At 41.8% G+C, this 24,543-nt stretch overlaps 1 protein-coding gene across 1 annotated transcript; it reads left to right on the forward strand.

The window, feature by feature from the left end:
• Positions 1-3,674: 3,674 nt before the first annotated feature.
• On the forward strand, positions 3,675-24,543 carry LOC134656998 (asparagine--tRNA ligase, cytoplasmic). The gene is made up of 10 exons (XM_063512564.1): positions 3,675-3,813; positions 3,899-4,246; positions 6,514-6,734; positions 7,670-7,788; positions 9,864-10,037; positions 12,118-12,246; positions 13,670-13,814; positions 14,471-14,575; positions 23,377-23,587; positions 24,359-24,543. The coding sequence occupies exons 1-10, from the start codon at positions 3,780-3,782 to the stop codon at positions 24,541-24,543; spliced, it is 1,671 nt and encodes a 556-aa protein (XP_063368634.1). The 5' UTR covers positions 3,675-3,779.

Genomic DNA, 24,543 nt, shown 5'->3' on the forward strand with positions numbered 1-24,543 from the left:
TAGTTCAGACATACGGAACCCACTAAATACTTTTCTAAATTTTATTGCTTAAACGAATTTGTCAGCGTGATGGACAAATAGGTACCTACCTTATGTCTCATTACAGCTTTCTAGTAGGTAGGTATACAGTCGCCATCAGAAATAGGGTTTACCCTTGAATTGCCGACAGACATTTCATCGAATGTTATTTCGAAGACAACGTTTCAAGTATTTTCATTTCATCGACAAGTCATTGCGTCGAGGAATCGATACTAGTTAATTTAAATCTCGGACTTTTAATTGGTACTTGAGTTATTTTGCATATAGTTTATATCGTGGTATTTCTTTACGGGTTTTCTTATTTCATTTTGGATTGCATTTAATAAAATTTATAACGCATAATATTATTTCAATTTGTAATATTTCATATTTATTTAATATTTGTAATACTTTGAAAGCCGTTCGTTTCTGTATGGGGTCGCAGTTCTAACCTAACCTAAACCTACTTTGGTAGCCGTTCGTTTCTGTGTGGGGTCGCAGTTCTAACCTAACCTAAACCTACTTTGATAGCCGTTCGTTTCTGTGTAGGTTCTCAGTTCTAACCTAACCTAACCGAAACCTACTTAGTTATATTATACATATTTGTATGACAAAATTATATACATAATTTGAAAATTCTTACAACAGAAAAATGTATAAATGTGTATTACGACATATAAAAATATATTAAAGTAATACGTCGAACATATGAATTGCAATGTTTAGTAGTTGTGTCAATTAAAATAATTTGAAACGAATCAGCGATCAAGTAATATTCATTGAATAGTATTTCTACGCAGTAAGAAAAATTGAAATAAATAGTATATGAAACAAAATAACGCCAAACAATATTACGAGTACTAATGTTTCGATGAATCGTTGTCGATGAAATAATATTCGATGAAAAGTTTGTCGACAAAACAAGGGTACACCATAAGGTTCCCTAGTTTACTAAGAAAGTTTTAAAACTCTAAAAATATACTTACTTTAAGTTCTCTTCTAAAAAACTAACATCAGGTCTTCATTTTTCCAAAATCGCACATATTGTAAAGAAATAAACGTAAATACTCTAAATAGGGTTCCGTAGCCAAATGGCAAAAAACGGAACCCAAAGATTCGTCATGTCTGTCTGTCTGTCTGTCTGTCTGTCTGTCTGTCTGTCCGTCTGTCTGTCTGTCCGTCTGTCTGTCTGTCCGTCCGTATGTCACAGCCACTTTTCTCCGAAACTATAAGAACTATACTGTTGAAACTTGGTAAGTAGATGTATTCTGTGAACCGCATTAAGATTTTCACACAAAAATAGAAAAAAAAAAATTTTTGGAGTTCCCCATACTTCGAACTGAAACTCAAAATTTTTTTTTTTTCATCAAACCCATACGTGTGGGGTATCTATGGATAGGTCTTCAAAAATGATATTGAGGTTTCTAATATCATTTTTTTCTAAACTGAATAGTTTGCGCGAGAGACACTTCCAAAGTGGTAAAATGTGTGCCCCCCCCCCCCCCGTAACTTCTAAAATAAGAGAATGATAAAACTAAAAAAAATATATGACGTACATTACCATGTAAACTTCCCCCGAAAATTGGTTTGAACGAGATCTAGTAAGTAGTTTTTTTTTTATACGTCATAAATCGCCTAAATACGGAACCCTTCATGGGCGAGTCCGACTCGCACTTGGCCGCTTTTTTTATTAGTATTTGTTGTTGTAGCGGCAACAGACTAAATACATCTGTAAAAATTTGAACTATTTAGCTATCACGGTTCATGAGATACAGCCTGGTGACAGACAGACATACGGACATACAGACGGACAGTGGAGTCTTAGTATTAGGGTCCCGTTTTTACCCTTTGGGAACAGAACCCTAAAAAAATGTGGTTGCTAAAACATAGTCAAAAATTCCGTTTCAAGGTTAAGTAGGGCAAACCTTGGCTTATCGGTGATACTTGGTAATTCGGTGATACTGCGTTATAATCTTACACAGTTCTCACCATGAGGAAATGCGAGCTATAAAATTGTTGGCAGCTGTTAGTTTTGATGCTTGCAATTGGGTTGGCAGCGATTTAATTGCTTACATTTCAGCATTGTAAGCTCAGCGTAAGATAACAACGCATCATCACCGAATTACCAAGTATCACCGATAAGCCAAGGTTTGCCCTACCTATAACTTAATATGTATGTAGTTAAGTTTACAAAAACAAGAAACATGGAAAAAGCGTCACCTACAACAATCAATACGTGGCCTATTTCATGCTAATCATAATTATTGGTTCATCTAGAGCAAATTGTAAAGAATTAAATTAATACAAACTTACCTAAGTATATCAATCATATTATATGTATGTAACGACACGATAATAATATTAATAATCCAGTGACAACACATCACATAATATACATTGCACTTGTATTAAATAAAAGTACATAGGAACAGTACACCACCATTACACTTTTTCACTAAGAAAACTGATTTTTAATAATTTATTTGGGAAAAAAGTAATAAATGGGTCAGACTGTACGAAAGGGGGGGCTGGGACTTAGAATTTTTTTTGACAAAGTGGTATCATTATGACACTATTTTTAAATGATTGTAATGTGTAGATCACGTCAAAATAAGCATCTTTTATTGGAAAAACTTTTCTCTAAAATAAAAAATGGCCGAGTTAGACGCGACCAAAGATTGATGTTTTTAAAGGGAGCTGGGACTTGTAAAATTGTATTATTATAAAAACGTCGGTTCTGGCGCTTCGCCGGCCGCTGCCGCGGCACGCTCGCTTCGCTCGCTCGGCTCGCGCGCTGTATGGTCGCAGTTCTACCTAACACTCCTCCTCGCTTCGCTCGTCGTCGTACCTACTCCGACCTGCCTTAAAAGCCTGGCCTGCCTTAAGCTCTATCTCCGCCATTTTCAGTTTTAGTAAAAAGTTTTCCAAGTAAAAGTTGCTTATTTCGATGTGTTCTATACATTAAAATCATTTAAAATATATGTCATAATGACACCACTCTCAATGAAAATTTTCTAAGTCCCAGCTCCCTTTAAAAATATCAATCTTTGGAGGCGTCTAACTCGGCCATATTTTATTTTAGAGAAAAGTTTTTCCAATAAAAGATGCTTATTTTGACGTGATATACACATTACAATCATTTAAAAATAGTGTCATAATGACACCACTTTGTCAAAAAAAAATCTAAGTCCCAGCCCCCCCTTTGCTACAGTCCAACCAATAAATGCAATAAACCAGTTCAGTCTTTTCATTCAAATACATTTCCGAAAATGTCTCTAGAAATGTGACCAGCATAAAAAATATATAAGCAGTCTATGAGCAGTTTTGTTGAGAATCGGGACCAATAAATCCAGTTTTTATTATTTAAAGATTACTACACAATAAAAAAAAATATATATATAGTTGACTACATATAATATTAATTATTTAAAGATAGATTTTTAAAATTTAAATAATGTTTTCTTTACTTTTTGTTTGGCTGCAACGTGAACATGAAAAAAAAAAGTATGTTCGTGTCACGTGTCACTGTCAGTGTCAATGTCAAACAGTCTATGCCAAAGAGTAAAGTAAAGTAAGTATATAGTCTATACTACCATCTATGCCCATGCCCGTCTTCCAACTTCCAACTCTTCCATTTTACTTTCTGTGGTTTATTCGATTTTCGATGCGGTGTAATGCGGCACACCGCATTTATTCCTGGATTGATTATATTGTAAGGCACTGTTCATAAGATAAATACTCCAATATAATATTTTTTCACAATGGCTCAGGCGGGAATTGAAAAGTTATCCTTAAGTGAGTAATTTCAATGCATATAACCTAAGTGCACGGTGAATGGTGATACACGTATGCAAAATTTGTAATTAAAATTATTTTACAGAGGAGATTTTCACGTCGGATAAGAGAGGTAACGATGAAACTGGAGATGGTACCGAGAACAAGCCGTTTAAAACGATCCTCCAGGCGATGCGTAAAGCGGGGAAAGAGCCTTTTCCAACGATCTACGTTGACTCTAAAGAGGAAGGGAAAATTTACGATGTAGCTGCAAAGTCTCAGCTTAAGAAAATCCAGAAGATCTGGGTAAGAGAAGCCCACAAGGCAGCGGATAAGGCTAAGCTTGAAGAGGAAACCAATGAGAAGAGAGTGCAGAACATGGAAGAAGCAAAGAAAATTATTATTAAGAACGACCCGAACTTGCCAAAAGCGACAACGGTGAAGATTTATGAGAGTAAGTCAAACAGTTCTTATGAGTTCTTTTTTTTATTCTATAGTAACACTACTTTGAAAAAATCACAAATCTCATACTGCTAGTCTAAGTTGAAATACACTAATGCAGTAACATATGTGACTGGTACATAATTAGGCTCTACGTTTTTTTTCGTTTTTCAGTTCAAGATATAAGTTTGTTTCAAAGTAGAGACAATTTGTTGATTTGTATGAGTTTGAATTGGAAAATGTGATGCAATACAGTGTATCCTGTATTGCATCACATTTTTATATTATCATAGTATAACGTAAACAACGTGTACTTAGTTACAACAACAACAAATTACAAATTATTTATTTGCCATATATTTTATTTTGCATGATGCAATATAGGCCACTGGCCAAGCAACAAGAAAGTAAAGAGGGAAATGCTTGTAACACAATTTTTGACTCTGTAACTTTGTTCTGACTAGTTAGGAGGTGAACATATCAAAAGTCCCCGGCCATAGCCCTTGAGCCTAGGGGGAGAGGGGGGGTTTGAAGGTCCCATTTATCAGTTTTTCACTTACGAGGGGCGTTCAAAATATTCTCGGTATTGATATCTTACGACCTCTTCTAAAATTTCTTTCGTTACTGGCCGCTAAGGTTTATTCATTGACATTAAAAAAAAGTATAATTCGAACCGAGATAGTCTTTTGTTTTTCTGCAATTGCTGAACAAACATGAACATCATGTGCGAATTGACAATGTTAACTAAATTAGAACATCGATGCGTGATAAAATTCTTGACAAAACAGGGTAAAAATCAAAAAACCATAAAAGAGGAAATGGATTGTGTTTACCGTGAGTCTGCTCCTTCTTTATCTACCATTCAAAAGTGGTCAAGCGAGTTTAAACGCGGAAGGGAGAGTATTGAAGATGACCCTAGACCTGGCCGGCCTGTAGTAGCTACTTCACAAGAAAATATTGATAAAGTGGAAAAACTTATATTGGAAGATGGTCGAGTGAAGGTAAAATCTATAGCACAAGTAACCAATCTCTCTATTGGTACCGTACATGATATTATACATGACCATCTTAATATGTCAAAAGTAAGTGCAAGATGGGTTCCGCGAATGCTGACTCGGCTTCAAAAAGACATGCGTGTAGCTTGTTGTTCCGATTTTATTGACCTGTGCGGTGAAAATCCTGATGAGGTGCTGCAAAGAATAGTTACTGGAGATGAAACCTGGGTTCATCATTATGACCCAGAGAGTAAACAAGAGTCCATGCAGTGGCACATTAAGGGTTCAGCTCATCCCAAGAAGTTCAAGGTCATCCCTTCAGCTGGCAAGGTCATGGCCACGATATTTTGGGATTGTGAAGGAGTATTACTAATCGATTATAAAGAAAAAGGTGTAAATATCACAGGACGGTACTACGCTAACATTCTACGTCAATTAAAGGATGTAATTAAAGAAAAGATGCGAGGAAAGTTAACCAAAGGTATTCTGCTTCTGCATGACTGCTCATATTGCCAAGGCAGCTATTGTTGAATGTGGGTTTAAAACTGTTACTCACCCACCGTATAGTCCGGACTTAGCCCCCAGCGACTTCTTTTTGCTCCCCAATCTTAAAAAGGATCTGCGTGGAAATAAATTTTCTGACGATGAAGCATTGAAGGCGGCAGTGGAGGAGCATTTTTACACGAAAGATAAAAAATATTTTTACGAGGGATTAAAAAAAATAATTGATCGATCTTTTAAGTGTATGAACATAGGGGGGGAGTATATTGAAAAATAAAAATATCAAACTTTTCGTACTTGTTTGTTTTCATTCTCATACCGAGAATATTTTGAACACCCCTCGTATATCTTGGAAACTTTGCGTCTTAGCGACATGACTACTTACACAAAACGAAAGCTGATAGAATTTGCTACAAGTTTAATTTAGTCAAGTTTTTTGTCCAATCAAAAAACGGTCAGGTGCGAGTCGGACTGGCCCACTGAGGGTTCCGTGCTTTTTAGTATTTGTAGTTATAGCGGCAATAGAAATGCATCATTTGTGAAAATTTCAACCATTTAGCTATCACGGTTCATGAGTTACAGCCTAGACAGGCAAACAGATGGAGAGTAGAGTCTTGCCAGTTGTGATATAGCATAAGATACTTTACTTTTCATGTAAACCTGTGTTGTGTACAATAAATTGATTACTTACTACCGTTACTACTACTACTTTCTATAAAACAGAGGTCATTAAAGAATCATTTATTTGAAAGTGTAGGTACTTTATTTGTATGTATCGCTTCAGCTCCGGAGCATCGTGGCAAGCGTATTTGCCTCCGAGGCTGGGTCCACCGGCTACGAAGACAAGGCAAAGCCCTGGCGTTCCTCACGCTCCGTGACGGTACGGGCTACTTGCAGTGTGTGCTCCATGGCCCCCTCTGCCAGACCTACAATGCTCTGTTGTTGTCAACTGAGTCTTCAGTTATTATCTACGGCTCATTGGAGGTTTTGCCTGAAGGGAAAACTGTGAGTACCGTAGTTGACACAGTTAACTGACCTTTCCTACTTATAGTAGAACCTTGATTATCCGTACTTGTTGTGACCGAGACTATACAAGACAAAAACTTTTATTGTTAAACTCAGATCTGATGTATGTATTAACGTAAGAACTAATCCCAAAAATTGGCGTAGGCATTAGACACTAAAGTCTATTTTTTTATTCGGTAGACTAAAATGACATTTCATAGTATGAAATGAAAGCGACATCTGACCTTCCAATCGAAAGGTGAAACTAGGCCTTATTGGGATTAGTTCGGTTACCTCACAATGTTATTCTTCACCAAAAAGCGACTGGTAAATATCAAATGATATATCATATCATATAAGTTCCGAAAAACTCATTGGTATGAGCCGGGGTTTGAACCCACAACCTCCAGATTGAAAGTTGCACTCGCTTGCCTATCAACTACCAAGGGCCCATTTCTCGAAAGCTTGTAACTTGTAATACAAGTGGATGTCACTTTTTGACAGCTTTTGTTAGAAAGGGACTTCCACTTGTATTAAATTTACAAGCTTTTGAGAAACAGGCCTCAGCGCTTAATTATTGTCGACATCCAATAAATTAAACTCGCGGTCGGTAAAAGGTCGCGGGTTCGAACCCCGGCTCGTACCAATGAGTTTTTCGGAACTTATGTACGAAATATCATTTGATATTTACCAGTCGCTTTTCGGTGAAGGAAAACATCGTGAGGAAACCGGACTAATCCCAATACGGGCCTAGTTTACCCTCTGGGTTGAAAGGTCAGATGGCAGTCGCTTTCGTAAAAACTAGTGCCTACGCCAATAACTGGGATTAGTTGCCAAGCGGACCCCAGGCTCCCATGAGCCGTGGCAAAAATGCCGGGACAACGCGAGGAAAATGGAAAATGATGATCCAATAAATTAAACTGTTCTACCCACAGGCTCCGGGTGGACATGAGTTGACAGCGGATTACTGGGAGTTGGTGGGCCTAGCGCCACCAGGGGGCGCTGATGCCATTCTCAACGAAGAGGCCCTAGTTGATGTGCAGCTTGATAACAGGTAACCCAGGTTATTGCTTACTATAACCGCTGTGTCCGTTACAGGTAACCTAGGTGGCCCTGGACCTAGCCTTGTCAAATTGCTTTGGTTTCATTGCACCTAATTATCATAATGTCATTGCCAATGCCTTTATTAGTCCTAAATTTGAACACTCAAGTCATTACTTCTTCTTGTTCATGTACAGGGATCAAACTTTTTAAAACTAAATTTTTGTCTGCCAATGCTTTGCCACTTCTAGCCCTCGGGGTGTGGCCCTCAGGAGATCTTCCTCATACAGGGATCAAACTTCGAAAAAATATAGAAGAGAAGCTAAGCTATTGTCAAGAAAAAATATCGGTAAAATATGATAATGGAATTATCGCATTCGGTAAAAATAGATACCAACAAAATAAACTTCGGCAAAACAAGCGAAAGGAAACAAAACAACTGGTAAATTTTGCGAATGGAAAGATTGCTATCAGAAAAAAACCGGCCAAGTGCGAGTCGGACTCGCGCACGAAGGGTTCCGCACCATCAACAAAAAATAGAGCAAAACAAGCAAAAAAAACAAGCAAAAAAACGGTCACCCATCCAAGTACTGACCCCGCCCGACGTTGCTTAACTTCGGTCAAAAATCACGTTTGTTGTATGGGAGCCCCACTTAAATCTTTATTTTATTCTGTTTTTAGTATTTGTTGTTATAGCGGCAACAGAAATACATCATCTGTGAAAATTTCAACTGTCTAGCTATCACGGTTCGTGAGATACAGCCTGGTGACAGACGGACGGACGGACGGACGGACGGACGGACGGACGGAGGGACGGACGGACGGACAGCGGAGTCTTAGTAATAGGGTCCCGTTTTTACCCTTTGGGTACGGAACCCTAAAAAATACTTTGGCAAAAATATCGCCATACTCGCAGAATGTAGAATGTATCACCTTCGCCCAATTATTATTATTATCACTCATTACTAATATTGTTATTCTTATGACTTATTGTATGGAATTCTATTTTAACCTTTATTTTAAAATAATCTCAAGCAAACAAAAGCAATTTAGCCAAAATATTTTTACACAACCCAAGGGCTTTCTACTACCCAAATTTCAAAGACTTCATTTTATAAAGAAATTAATTTTCTGAAAGAAATCATTTTCCTTTTAGTTTCATTTTATTTTGAAATCGTGTGCCTATACACACTTGTTTAAACAAGGCGTCTGCAAGTGTTTCAGAGAATGTGTCTTAACAAAAAAATATAGGTACATAGTCAATGTCAGTTATATCGATATACACCCTCGCTACGCGTCCTGGCACTGCTTAGCTACTCGTACCTCGCACATCTCTGGTGGAACCGCAGCCTTATGCTACTAGATGGCAAACCCTCCAACGCAAGAGAGCGTGCGTGAACTGTAGGGGGCACCACCTATTTTATATGGATTAAGAAACTAGAGAAAGGCCTCAAGATTGCTATTCATATTTTTTGGCAACCATATTATGATCTAAATTCTAAATAAAACGCTACGATTTTTAAAAAAACTGCTGGCCCACTGCACCTTAACACAATCATTGCCACCCAGCCAAACAAGACATCCGCGCCAGACCACGAAAATTTCGTCATATAAAAAGCTCCAGTAGTACCACGATCCCGACTATCGGGTCGTCCGGCCTGGGAACGAAATCATAAAATAACCGATAGTCGGGTTTTCGGCACTGAATGTGTAAGGTTACACTAATAGGGAGTATTACTGCAATGTTTTGCCGCTAGAGTGCAGCACTAGTGACTTAAGTATACCATAGAGTAACTTATACATATTGTACCTTAAACTGTTTTTTGACAAATTTTCACAGACAATCAAATATGACATTGATACATCAAGGCGGTTTGTTTACAAAGGGCCTACCGGGAAACGCGAAATCGAAACTCAGCTATTATCTGCCTCTTTATCGCTCGAATATGCAAGATTTATAGAGAGGTTAGATCACAAAATTTCGACTCTCTCGTTTGCGGTAGACCCTTAGATTGTGACTTATTGTGCGAGTGGCGCCCCCTACGCAGACTTTCGCGTAATATTCTTTATTGAATTAATATATTTCAGGCACATAATGATTCGCGGTGAAAACACATCGAAGATACTGCGCGCCCGCGCGGCCGTCACGCGGGCCTTCCGCGACCACTTCTACGCGCGCCATTATACGGAGGTGACGCCCCCGACGCTGGTGCAGACCCAGTGCGAGGGAGGCAGCACGCTGTTCAAGTTCAGCTATTTCGGGTGAGTTGTATATCAAGTACTATACGGAGATCACATCGAGGAGTCTGGCTTCCTGCCGTGGTCATTTCACGGATATGGCTTCGAAGGTTTGGTCATTTACGCCCTTCGCGACCATTTATATGCGCGCCATTATACGGAGGTCACGCCCCCGACGCTGGTGCAGACCCAGTGCGAGGGAGGCAGCACGCTGTTCAAGTTCAGCTATTTCGGGTGAGTTGTATATCAAGTACTATACGGAGATCACATCGAGGAGTCTGGCTTCCTGCCGTGGTCATTTCACGGATATGGCTTCGAAGGTTTGGTCATTTACGCCCTTCGCGACCATTTATATGCGCGCCATTATACGGAGGTCACGCCCCCGACGCTGGTGCAGACCCAGTGCGAGGGAGGCAGCACGCTGTTCAAGTTCAGCTATTTCGGGTGAGTTGTATATCAAGTACTATACGGAGATCACATCGAGGAGTCTGGCTTCCTGCCGTGGTCATTTCATCACGGATATGGCTTCGAAGGTTTGGTCATTTACGCCCTTCGCGACCATTTATATGCGCGCCATTATACGGAGGTGACGCCCCCGACGCTGGTGCAGACCCAGTGCGAGGGAGGCAGCACGCTGTTCAAGTTCAGCTATTTCGGGTGAGTTATATATCAAGTACTATACGGAGATCACATCGAGGAGTCTGGCTTCCTGCCGTGGTCATTTCATCACGGATATGGCTTCGAAGGTTTGGTCATTTACGCCATTCGCGACCAATATATGCGCGCCATTATACGGAGGTGACGTCTCCGACGCTGGTGCAGACCCAGTGCGAGGGAGGCAGCACGCTGTTCAAGTTCAGCTATTTCGGGTGAGTTATATATCAAGTACTATACGGAGATCACATCGAGGAGTCTGGCTTCCTGCCGTGGTCATTTCATCACGGATATGGCTTCGAAGGTTTGGTCATTTACGCCATTCGCGACCAATATATGCGCGCCATTATACGGAGGTGACGTCTCCGACGCTGGTGCAGACCCAGTGCGAGGGAGACAGCACGCTGTTCAAGTTCAGCTATTTCGGGTGAGTTGTGTAGCATAATGGGGTACTAGTACCGATAATCGGTCCTCCACTTGACTAAGGCCGTTTGTAAGATAAGTTATTACTGTGATTGTTGACTACAGACATAATAAATAATAGTACTAGGTAACTAGGTACAGAAGATCCACTCTAACAAAACGCGTCTATTACGACAGATATTACCGCTAGGTGGCGCAAGCGCGAGCAGACGTCCGCCGTAGCGGTGCACACAACTACTATAGCTAGACCAATGATATTATATAACCATAGATAGGTTATACTCATACTTGAGGAGCACAAAAAATACTTCCATATTTATTTCTGTGCCTACGAAGAAATCTGTTATTTTTGATTAATTTTCTCATTCCATCCATCTTTGTCGCACTCGTTGTTAAACATAAGCTCGTCTCTTTCTCTTTCGGTGTGCGGGAGCTCGTTAGCACGTGCACATTTCTCGCTTGTCCAGCCGCGTCTAAAGGCAACTTGTCCAATTTGTCACAAGGTCAGCGCTTCAATTTTGGAACGCCTATAACCTATCTTGAGCTAGACGCCAAAATTGGTGTGGGCCGCATGTACTTGTAAATGTAGGTACTTGTAGCAATGAGCCACGCCTTCTCCAGATTAGTTGAATCCTTGGATGCGTACGAATGATGTGTACAGTCGCCGTCAAATATATCGGAGCGGTCAAGGTGATCAAAAATATCTGAACATGCACTTTAACGTCTTGATAATACAGGTTATGTTCAGATACTTGTGCTCAACTTCGCCGCTCCATTATGTATATATTTGATGGCGACTGTATTATGTTAAGGTAATAAGCAGTAGAATTAATCCACAATGCAACTACTTTACCAAATGTTTACGTTAAGTAATAAGTAACAAAAATCTGTAAAACGAGAAGAACTAAATGGTTTGACAACAAAAAAGGTTTTCTTTATATAAACTATAAACTTTTTTTTATGTTTATTTAAAACATATTTAAATGTGTCTAAAGACCTCGTAGATAATATTTGTTTCTTGTTGCAGCGAGGAAGCATACCTGACTCAGAGTTCCCAACTGTATCTAGAAACTTGCCTGCCGGCCTTAGGAGATGTGTACTGCATCGCGCAGTCTTACCGCGCGGAGCAGTCTCGCACTAGACGCCATCTTGCTGAGTAAGTATTAATAATCTTAAAGTTCGCAACTGTACCTGGAAACTTGCCTGCCGGCCTTAGGAGATGTGTACTGCATCGCGCAGTCTTACCGCACGGAGCAGTCTCGCACTAGACGCCATCTTGCTGAGTAAGTATAAATAATCTTAAAGTTCGCAACTGTACCTGGAAACTTGCCTGCCGGCCTTAAGAGATGTGTTCTGCATCGCGCAGTCTTACCGCGCGGAGCAGTCTCGCACTAGACGCCAGACGCCATCTTGCTGAGTAAGTATAAATAATCTTAAAGTTCGCAACTGTACCTGGAAACTTGCCTGCCGGCCTTAGGAGATGTGTACTGCATCGCGCAGTCTTACCGCGCGGAGCAGTCTCGCACTAGACGCCATCTTGCTGAGTAAGTATAAATAATCTTAAAGTTCGCAACTGTATCTGGAAACTTGCCTGCCGGCCTTAAGAGATGTGTTCTGCATCGCGCAGTCTTACCGCGCGGAGCAGTCTCGCACTAGACGCCAGACGCCATCTTGCTGAGTAAGTAGAAATAATCTTAAAGTTCGCAGCTGTATCTAGAAACTTGCCTGCCGGCCTTAGGAGATGTGTACTGCATCGCGCAGTCTTACCGCGCGGAGCAGTCTCGCACTAGACGCCAGACGCCATCTTGCTGAGTAAGTAGAAATAATCTTAAAGTTCGCAGCTGTATCTAGAAACTTGCCTGCCGGCGTTAGGAGATGTGTACTGCATCGCGCAGTCTTACCGCGCGGAGCAGTCTCGCACTAGACGCCATCTTGCTGAGTAAGTATTAATAATTTACGCCAAAATAGCTATTTGTTTCACAAGGGAGCATAGTTGTTGTGTCTCTCGAGAGACGCTAGTGTGGGATGAACCTACGTGATCGCGTCACGGCCATGTCATATCATGAGGAAACGAGGAAAAAGCAAATGTGTAAATAAATCGACTTGCTAGATTTTATTACAGGTCGATTCACGAAAGCTGGCAGATGGCACGCATGGAGTGAACGAAACTTTCATTGTATGAGTGTCACCAAAGGGTTTACCGCGAAAACCGAATGTCGCAAATTGCGGGGATCTTTCTCTTTTACTCCAATGAAGGCGTAATTAGAGTGACAAAGAAAGATGCCCGCAATTTGCGAACTTCGATTTTCATGGTTATAGCCATGTACGCCTGTACTGGTATACAGTCATAGCAAAGAGTATAGCGTATAGTAAGTATATTAGAGTCACAGCCACCATTTTACGGGTTAATGTGATACACACATAGATAATAATTTTCATTCACTCATTCATTCAATTCGTGCTAGTCAACTTTTGTGAATCAACCTGTACTTACCTACATTATAAATTTGTTAGCTGTTAGAAGTTGTTAAGAATCTCTGATACTGTCAGATCATAACAGCGTGGCTTTCGTGGCACAGATACAGCCACGTGGAAGCAGAGTGTCCGTTCATCACGTTCGAGGACTTGCTGGACCGTCTGGAGGACTTGGTGGTAGATGTGGTCGACCGTGTGCTCGCCTCGCCCGACGCGCAGCTCGTCCACGAGCTTAACCCCAACTTCAAGGTGAGTCACACACACACACACACACACACACACACACACACACACACACACACACACACACAGCTCAACCTTAACTTCAAGGTCAGTAGGTCAAAAATATTATAGATGCTCCGGATATTCGGTTAGTATCCGATCCAGCCTATCCGACCCGTATTTTATTGCGCAGCCGGATACCGGATAATCGGATAGTAAATTTGCTTGATTTTGAATAAACTATATTTTATCTTTATCTAACAATCACGGTCATAATCGAAGTAGTTTATTATTTTTAAAATCCGCACTTAACATTTGCGTAACGCATAGGTACTTACTTACTCCTCTGGCGCAGCGACTCGAAGTATGTCTTGGCCTCCAACACAAGTTATTATGCCTTGCAGCTCTGAGCTCTTCACAAAGTTTTGGTGTCCAGGCTTCTCAGCAGAAAAACTAAGATCCGAATGTTCCGCCGGCCGAATATTCGACGCCCAGATTCCGGCCAAAAAACTATCCGTTGTATCTCTAAAAAACAGCCTATATACATCCCAAAGTCGGACACTGGCGTCATGCCGTAAAAATGGGGTCTTACGAGGCTAAGATATAGCCAGACGCCAGACCATTGAAGGGTGGATGTGCGTAATATCGTAATAGCATACCAACGTGTATATTTTATATTACAGAGGCCCCAGAGGCCGTTCAAGAGGATGGCGTACACCGAGGCGCTGGAGTATCTCAAGCAGAACAACATTACCAAGGACGACGGCGCTTTCTACGAGTTCGGAGATGTAAGTTTCTTATGGCTAGATTATCTTTTAATAGTGTGCAGGATTCGGTGGTTTTCCAGGGTCCATTCAATGAAGACGTTTATTTAAATATGTAGAAAATTCGTTTATTACGAAAAGTGGCTTTATACAGCTCAAAATTTAAATGTAACGAGTAACGTGTTTATCGTGTCGTATATCGAGGCGAATGAACGAGACAAGATGAGCGCGGAGAGGGGCGGTATAGCAGTTGTCGTCGCAGCGCCGCTAGATGTCGCTAGTAGGTGCGTGAACATGCCCCCGGCCTTGGGAGCACCGTCTCCCAAAGTAGTCTTCATCCGTCTAGGTCTGCCGGCTCTGGTAGTAGCGGGCAGATCTTTGAAAAGCTGCGTCGTATTGTTCCTGTCGCCGTGAGGATGTCGGCGACACGGTTCACGCCATCGCTCCCAGGGTATAGACGCGTGACTCGGCCTAACCGCCATTTGAGAGGAGGCAGGTTATCGTCTTTGATTAGAACAAGACTGTTCAACGCTATGTCGTCTTTCTGCGTCTTCCACTTGGTTCGTCGCTGGAGCTCCGCAACGTACTCCGTGGCCCAACGACGCCAGAAGTGTTGACGTAGGGCTTCGATCCTGGCGTAGCGAGACAGGCCGGAAGGCTGCACGTCCGTCAGGTCCTCGCTAGCAGGGCAGGTCAATGGCCGACCAATTAGGAAATGGGCTGGCGTGAGCGGGGATAAATCAGTAGGATCTGTGGACAAGGGTGACATGGGCCGGGAATTCAGCACGGCTAGCACATGATGGGCGCGACAGTCGACAGGCGAGAAAATGCCGCGACATAGAGCTCTCTCGCGAATCGGTAGCATAAGAGCCGCGCGACAACCCGCTGTCTCGCGGACAAATGTCAAAGCGACATAATTTTGTCGTTTGACAGTTCCACGCGGGATACTCTCGAAAATCGTAGCACGAGTGTACTATGGGAGACAAAATGTCCCGCGTTTGAACGTCAAAATGAGAGAAATTGTCTTCGAGGCTAGAGGGTCGCGACTAGGGTTTGCTCCCGGTACTGAGTTTGGCGACAAGCGCATTTGGTCGAAGTTTTGTTGACTTTTGTTCTAAAAGAAAGATAATTTTCCATACTTTATATTTATTTCATACTACAACACTTTTTTGTTTAAGTATAATTTGAATCTTGAGTTTCATGATCATGCCATTAATATCAAAATTATTATATTTTTTCACAATGACTTGTTTGTTCTCTTAAGTTAAACGAAAATCCGACAGAAAAAAATCTAAGCCTAAGATTGTACGATCACGACCACATCAACAAAGCAAACCTTTGGTGGCGGATTGACTGGGGGATAATTAATAGAAACATAAATAATTGATACAAAAATATTACATTGCTAATCCGGGAAACAATTACGTGCTATCAATCAGTGCTAACCCGTTATATTTACACGCGTATTTTTACATGCAATTATTGTTGACAACCTATATTATGTCGCTCCTTAGGTGTTTCCATTCATTGTGGGATATAAACAACACAATCCCGACCTGAATATTGCGATCAACCTCACTTATAATAAGTAAATGCAAAAGTAAATCTGTACCTATGTACAGTCAGCAGCAATAGTTGCTAAGCGGGCGAGGTGTTCAAAATGATCTTGACGCGACTTTATTGTTAAGAGAATAAGAGCGCGTCAAGGTAATTTTGAACACCACGCCCGCTTAGCAACTATTGCTGCTGACTATATGTTACCTCTTGACGCTTAATCCGCCGAACCGATTTAGACGAAATTTTGTGAAACAACATTCCACAAAGAATGCAAATAATGAATCTGGCAGCTCAACTCAAACTCCACCTCACAGAAGACCACAGCCGTAATACTTACTTTGTAGTGTACGAGTTGGTACTAGCCTAATCCTTAAGTTACGATTCCCACCGACCGGCTGGAGTTGGGCCGCGCCGGAATGCTTTTTCTGTGTACCTATTTACATAATGTGTGGCAGAAGCGATAGAATCCGTCCGGAGCCATCCGATCCGCAAGCAGCCGACCGGCTTTGGGCATAAAAATGTGAAATGCGCTCCGACTCCGACGAATCGTACTTAAATCTGAGTACCTATCTCAAAAAGGTCAAAGTAAATAAAATCATTTAAAGTTTTTGGTAGTATTTATTTTAAAGTCACATTAGTTGAGAAGTGTTATCAACACTCGACTGTCCTTGCACGGAGTAGGTTCCCAACTTGAGCCCTTCTATGTCCTCCGTGATGGCAGGAGGGCTGCGGTTAGCAGCAGCATGCTTAGGTGTAGAGAATACCTCCGTGTTTGATGATAGGCTTGTGCATGATTGTCATTCAATCTATCTTCGAAGCCAGCAATGCAGCGGCTAGCCAGCCATAAGGGAGATATGTCGGGGATTAGCATAAGATATTTAGTCTGTAAATAAGATTTAAAAGGAATGTAATTTTTTTGCAAAAGACAACGGAAAAGAGCTTTATGAAGATTGAATTGTGTACGTAAGTACTTACAACTTGACTTCTTCGTAAAGATGGTATTTTGTTAGCCAAAACTTTTAACAAAACGCCAATTATTCGTAAGGAGTTGTATTTTAATGATTAGGTAGGTAATCTTTAGATAATTATAATAATATATTCCAACTTGTAACGACAAAGCGAATCAAATTTTGATTGACAGTATTGGCACTGACATTTTCGACTTAAAAATAATATTTGCTATTTCTTATTCTTCATACTGCGAGAAAGAGACAAAGTTATCGTGACTAGGGACGCTCCGTTTCTAAGGCTGACTATTCATTACTTATCCGATTATTATTTTACCGATTCAGTGTTGCCACGAATGAAAAGTTTGTTCCATGTATAAATGGCCACATTGGCTAAGTCGCGCGCGGGATGGCTTTCTCTCGTGGAACTCTTTTCTCGATGTGCGAACTCATGCTGCCAAAATCGAGGAATTGACAGATAGAGATAGAAATTTGTGACGGGCGACTGCCGTCTCTCGCGGCGCGAGCTATCCCGCGGGTAATCATGTGCTAGCCGTGCAGGATGGCTTCGGCCTGTGTCAAAACCGAGCTGAATTCCTGGTACGTTAACCTAGCGTTACCTACTACCCGTTTTAAATGAAATTTGCACGCTTTTATTCCAGCCTCCCATAATCCGCCAAAATGGGGGGAATAAGGAGGAATGAAACTGAATTTGATGCCGTCATTGGCAGCGAAATCGACTATATCCTTCGAATTATTTTTTAAAAATGTGGAAAATTCTTTTTCGGCCCCAACAAAGCATTTTCCGTTATCCGAATAAATAATATGAGGCTTTCCTCGTCTACTAATAAAACGTTTAAGCGCTAATAAATAATCTTCAGTGGTGAGACTCGTAACAAGTTCCAAATGAACGGCTCGTGTGACCATACATATAAACAAACAAATATACGATTTAATAAGCTGAGCTCCTCTCCCCTTTCGATTAAGGATGAAAATTGGCCCGCCATAATCAACGGCTGTGCGAATGAACGGGAAACCAGGCTCTAAACGATCCAAAATAACATTACCCATGATAGGACTAGGTACTTTACCTTTCATTCGAATACAGGTAACGCATTCTCGAATTATCTTCCTTGCCAAATTTCGCGCACCTAAAGGCCACCAACATTCACGCAAAGTAGATAAGAGTAGCTGCGGTCCGCCATGTAGCAGCCGCTTGTGTTCATAATTGAATAACAACACCGTTAACTTATGTTTACTGCACAATAACATGGGATGTTTTTTGTTGTAATCGAAACTTGTGGAATTACACAATCTACCACCGACTCTAATCACTTTTGAATTATTACGATCGTCTAAAAACACGTTAAGACCGGATATACGATTATATTGTTTACTATTCGTCTTAATCGGTTTATTTTTAAGTAAACTATCGTAGACGTCCGGAAATGATTGCATCTGTGCAAATCTAACTAGCATAAGACGTGATGCACTCAGCTCGTCCACCGATAATGAACCGGTTTGGCGGAGTTGTTTACGCTCAGAGTTAATGCGTGAGTTTAATATAAAGCGGAGTACATACGCGCCGATTCTAATTAATTTATTGTAAGATGAACATCTATCGAAATTAAATAGTTCATCTTGCTGATTGCAAACTAAACTTACCGCGGTCGAACGTAACTCGGGTAAATCTTCGATTGCCGTATTTTTACTCGTATCGTCATGAATAAAATCCGATTTTGTGTCTTGCAAAAATGATGGTCCGAACCACCACAAGTTACAATCAATTAAATTATCTAAAGCAACGCCTCTAGACAATAAATCACTAGGGTTGTCTTCGCTTCTCACATGCAACCATGTCGCATTACCGGTGAGATCGTTTATTTGCGTAACGCGATTTTGAACAAAAGGCTTCAATAAATGCGGAGACATGCCTAACCACGAAATTACTATAGTCGAGTCACACCAGAAGTAAACTTTAGTGAACGCTAACCTTAAGGAATCGGTTATTTTCTTGTAAAGTTTAGCACCAACGAGCGCTCCTGAAAGTTCGAGTTTCGGGATAGTTAGAGATTTCAGGGGTGCGACTTTACTTTTAGCACACAATAATCTAACAGTTACATCCGACCCTTCAGCATATGTCCGAATATAAGCGCACGCGCCGTAAGCATGCAACGATGCATCTGAGAAAATATGCAATTCCGTGTGTCGAGTGTGTACACCCCTTACATGACGCGGAATCCGTAAATCGTTTAAACGGCTCAAAGTATTTATGAAATTATTCCACATCGATTTAATGTCTTCTGGGACCGGGGTGTCCCAATCGATACGACTTAACCATAATTTTTGAAGCAAAATTTTGGAAATTATCACCGCAGGAGAAAGTAAACCTAACGGATCGTAAATCTGTGAAATAATCGATAACATCATTCGTTTATTTAAGTACGATGAGTTAGGCGAGGGATCGATTTTTGTAGTGTAATACAATTCATCGCGCGTATTATCCCAACCTACCCCGAGCGTTTTGTTCTGGGTGTGCTCACCAACAAAATGCTCCTTGGACTTATCCTGCGTAACGTCACAATTAAAGGTCCATTTACGTAAAGGAAAGCATCCTGATTGCAGAACGTCATACGTTTTTTGACATATGTCAAGTAAATTTTGGAAATCATCATCTCCCGTGATTAAATCGTCTACGAATATATCTTGGTTGATAACGCGCGCGATGACGTCATCACCACATTCCAACGCTAACTGTCGTATACAACGTTGACTTAAATATGGCGCACTAGTTTGCCCATATGTGACCGTATTGAGTTCATAAACGTGTAATGGATCGGTAGGTTTTTCACGCCAGAGGATCATTTGCAAGGATCTCTGATCTGGTTGGATCAAAACCTGCCGAAACATTTTCTCCACGTCAGCACAAGCAACGTACTTGTATTGACGGAAACGTAGCAGAATAGCAAAAATATCGTTTTGAAGTGCTGGACCCGGCAGCTGAATGCTATTCAACGATTTATTCGTGGTGGTGGGGGCAGCACCACTATACACAACGCGTAATTTAGTGGTGGCACTCCCCTCCCTAAATACACCATGATGAGGATGAAAGTAATTAGGTGTACCATAGTCGGTAACACGAGTCATGTGACCCATTTCTTCGTACTCTCGCATGAAATCACAATATAAACGTTTATATTCCGGCAAACGTTCTAGTTTACGTTCTAAGGATAAAAATCGATTTTTCGCTAACGTATAAGAATCGCCCAACGTATCAGCTGATTCTCTTAGCGGCATTCGGACGGAGAACCGACCGTCTTCTTCGCGTTTAGTCGTATTGATAAAAATATCCTCACATTTCTGCTCGTCAGCTGTAAGAATACTATCTACCTGAGGGATATCCTCGATCTCCCAAAACTTTCTAAGTTGAGAGTCAATCGTTTGAGTAAAATAACAATGGACTTGATTATTAATGCGCAAGTTCCGTGTATTATTTGGACCAGATACCAACCAGCCGAATTTCGAATTTATTAAGTACGGCCCTGTTGGCAATCGAATCTTTTCACCGTCTAAAAGGTCCCAAAATATCTCTGAACCTATCAGTATATCGATTTCTGAAGGCACGTTAAAATTGGGATCTGCTAACTGAATGTTATCAGGAATACGTATACTATCTAAGTCTATGTAAGTCGAGGGCAAACTGGATGTTACGCGCTTCAAGACAAAACACCTTAATGACATAGAATAATCCGAATTTTTAGATCTTATAGTTACATCGCATGACTGATTTGACTGTGTAACTATTTCTGAAACACCGGAAATCTGAATAGTGGACTGTATGGGTTTAACGTTTAATCGATTACGTAACTCTTCCGTTATAAAACAATGTTCACTCCCATTGTCTAAAAACGCACGACACGTATGGAATTGATTGTTCGCGTCGGCTACTTCTATTAACGCAGTAGTAAGTAAGCCTCGCCTGGGAATGAACCGATTACCTTCCGCGCCACCTTCGCACTCAGCCATAGGCGCGCGGTCAGCTGATACACAGTAGCTAGATGTACGAGGCACTGATAACGGCGCGCTGTGTGCAGGCGCACTCGACGGCCTCACGCACACATTATCATCGCGAGTACTATCCATATGCAATAAACTATTATGTTTTTGTTGACACTGCTTACACGGACCGAATATGCATTCATTTAAGGAATGCCCTTCGCGTAAACAGTTATTACATAAGTTTTTATTACGAATTAAGTTTAACCTATCTTGGACAGATAAATTTAAAAACTTAGCACACGTATAAAGCGCATGATTCTCGTTACACATCGCGCAGTTTCGAAAACGTTTATTATTTAAAGGCTTTGATTTATTATTAGCATTGACACTAGCAGAGACACAACTGACCACTTGCGTAGGTTTATTGGACGTGTAATTAGGCTTAGTACTAACCGCGGTCGGTGCCTTAGAGTGATTAGAGTTTATCATTTCTAACGTATCCGCCCGGTTTCTGAGGAACGATAAGAGATCTTCCAGCTTAAGTTTCTTAGACTCATTATTGATTGACTTATCCGAGATAGACCCTATGTGAGATTCCCACTTACGCTCCGTGGTCGTATCGAGTTTCGACACAATTAAATGAATAATCAACGTATCCCACGAGTCGGTAGGTTCATCTAACGTTTTTAAAGCGCGTAAATTACGTAACACGGTATCTATCAGTCTACGTATTTGAGTCGAAGATTCTTGTTTCAAGGCTGAAATATTGAACAACGATTTTATGTGATTATGTACTAAAAGCCTAGGGTTATGAAAGCGAATTTCAAGCAATTCCCATGCTTGAATGTAGTTGGCAGCCGTGAATTCTAACGCACTAATTACTTGTAATGCACTACCACTTAGCGATGATCGAAGGTAATGAAACTTTTGAATCGCGTCGAGATCGGAATGTTTATGAATCATTGTTTCATAAGAATGTTTAAATTCGAGCCAACGATCATACGAACCATCGAACGAGGGCAACTTAATTTCGGGTAGTTTAAATTTTGAAAACGGTTTGTTCACGGCAGCATGGTCACAACTTGAAATAGTAACGTTATTTGTCTCCACACCATCGACTAAACAATTAGCGCTAGCCATAGTACCGAAATATAACTCCTCGAGAGTTTCTACGTATTCAGAATTGGCTGACATTTCTGTTTCTGGAGAGTAAAGTTCGATTTGGCTTTCAATGTCATTAAAATTTTTAAAGGTCTCTGTAGCTGCTTGCATACGTAATTTTAATTCAGCAATTTGTACTTTAGAAGGAGTCACCGATAAAAGAGAATCAACGAATTTTTTGAATTGCGTAAGCCGGCCTTTCAAGGTACCCCTTTGTTTGCGGAGGTCTGAAATTGTAGCCTGACTTTTTCTAGGTGACCCTGATCCAGAAGGAATAGTCAATTTAGCACCAGTTTCATCCCCCTCACCCATTTCGAAAGATTAAGAGAAATTGGAACTACTCACGTGCACAAATTCCAAACTGGTACGGTAGATCACAAACTGCTGCTGCGCGACTTGCGTAACGAGCGGCACTGGAATGCACAAAAAAACTCGGTTTTAACACAGATCGATTAGGAAAGGAATAGACGGGATTGGTAGACCTGACCGTTCACTGCTGCAGACGCTGATGAGGTGCTGGTGTCGTCTCGCAAGGGTATTTCGTCTTCCCGACGAGCTGACTTCTCTCGCAGTATCCGGCTCGAGGATCAAATTATGTGCAGGATTCGGTGGTTTTCCAGGGTCCATTCAATGAAGACGTTTATTTAAATATGTAGAAAATTCGTTTATTACGAAAAGTGGCTTTATACAGCTCAAAATTTAAATGTAACGAGTAACGTGTTTATCGTGTCGTATATCGAGGCGAATGAACGAGACAAGATGAGCGCGGAGAGGGGCGGTATAGCAGTTGTCGTCGCAGCGCCGCTAGATGTCGCTAGTAGGTGCGTGAACAAATAGCCAAGATAGATTGATTGAGTCAGATGCGTAAAATCTAAGACAATAGGGAATATTACGCGAAACGATGCCCCTGGGCACACCACTTCTACAATCCTTCACAATCTAAGGGTCTACCGCAAACGAGAGAGTCGAAATTTTGTTATTTAACCTCTCTATCACTCTTGCATATCCGAGCGATAAAGAGGCATATAGCTGAGTTTCCAAACCGCGCAAGTAAACAAACCGCCTTGTGATGCCCTTTATGTATCAATGTCATATTTTATTGTCTGTGAAAGCTTGTCAAAGCTTGTCAAACTATCATCTACCCCTTTTTATCATCCGCAGGACATCCCCGAGCAGCCCGAGCGCAAGATGACCGACGCGATCGGCGTCCCTATACTACTGCACAGCTTCCCCGCCGAGATCAAGTCGTTCTACATGCAGCGCTGCGCGCACGACCCGCGGCTCACCGAGTCCGTGGACGTGCTAATGCCCGGCGTGGGAGAGATCGTTGGCGGGTCCATGAGGTCCTGGGACTACGACCAGCTTATGGAAGGTTGGTCGACGTTCTAGCTGTGACTACAGGAAGTCTACGACCAGCTCATGGAAGGTGGGTCGACGTTCTAGCTGTGACTACAGGAAGTCTACGACCAGCTCATGGAAGGTGGGTCGACGTTCTAGCTGTGACTACAGGAAGTCTACGACCAGCTCATGGAAGGTGGGTCGACGTTCTAGCTGTGACTACAGGACGCGCTCCCGGCGTCGGTGAGATCGTTGGTGGCCCATGAGGGGGCTACGACCAGCTCATGAAAGGTGGGTCGACGTTCTACCTGTGACTACAGGACGTGCTGTCGGCGAGATCGTTGGTGGCCCATGAGGGGAACTGCGACCAGCTAATGGAAGGTGGGTCGACGTTCTAGCTGTGACTACAGGAAGTCTACGACCAGCTCATGGAAGGTGGGTCGACGTTCTAGCTGTGACTACAGGAAGTCTACGACCAGCTCATGGAAGGTGGGTCGACGTTCTAGCTGTGACTACAGGAAGTCTACGACCAGCTCATGGAAGGTGGGTCGACGTTCTAGCTGTGACTACAGGAAGTCTACGACCAGCTCATGGAAGGTGGTCGTAGTCCCAGGGGTCTTACGGTAGATGTCGCTAGGCGCCTTCCTAAGGCGCATATGGTGGAAATATTCACTGTCCTCAAGTCAAGTCTCGGTAGCTCAGCTAGCAGAGGGATGGGCTGGTGATTCAGTCGTGAGTTCGAGCCTAGCCCTAGACGGTGAATTTTTGAAGGCTTTTAATTTATTAATAAAGCCAATATCCGCAGGTTACAAACGCGAGGGCATCGACCCCTCCCCGTACTACTGGTACACGGACCAGCGGAGGTTCGGCTCGACCCCGCACGGCGGCTACGGGCTGGGGCTGGAGCGGTTCCTGTGCTGGCTGCTCGACCGCTACCACATCCGCGAGGTCTGTCTCTACCCGCGCTTCCTGGAGCGCTGCACTCCTTAG

The sequence above is a fragment of the Cydia amplana genome, chromosome 19 (assembly GCF_948474715.1).
Source record: "Cydia amplana chromosome 19, ilCydAmpl1.1, whole genome shotgun sequence".
NCBI classification, from domain to species: domain Eukaryota; kingdom Metazoa; phylum Arthropoda; class Insecta; order Lepidoptera; family Tortricidae; genus Cydia; species Cydia amplana.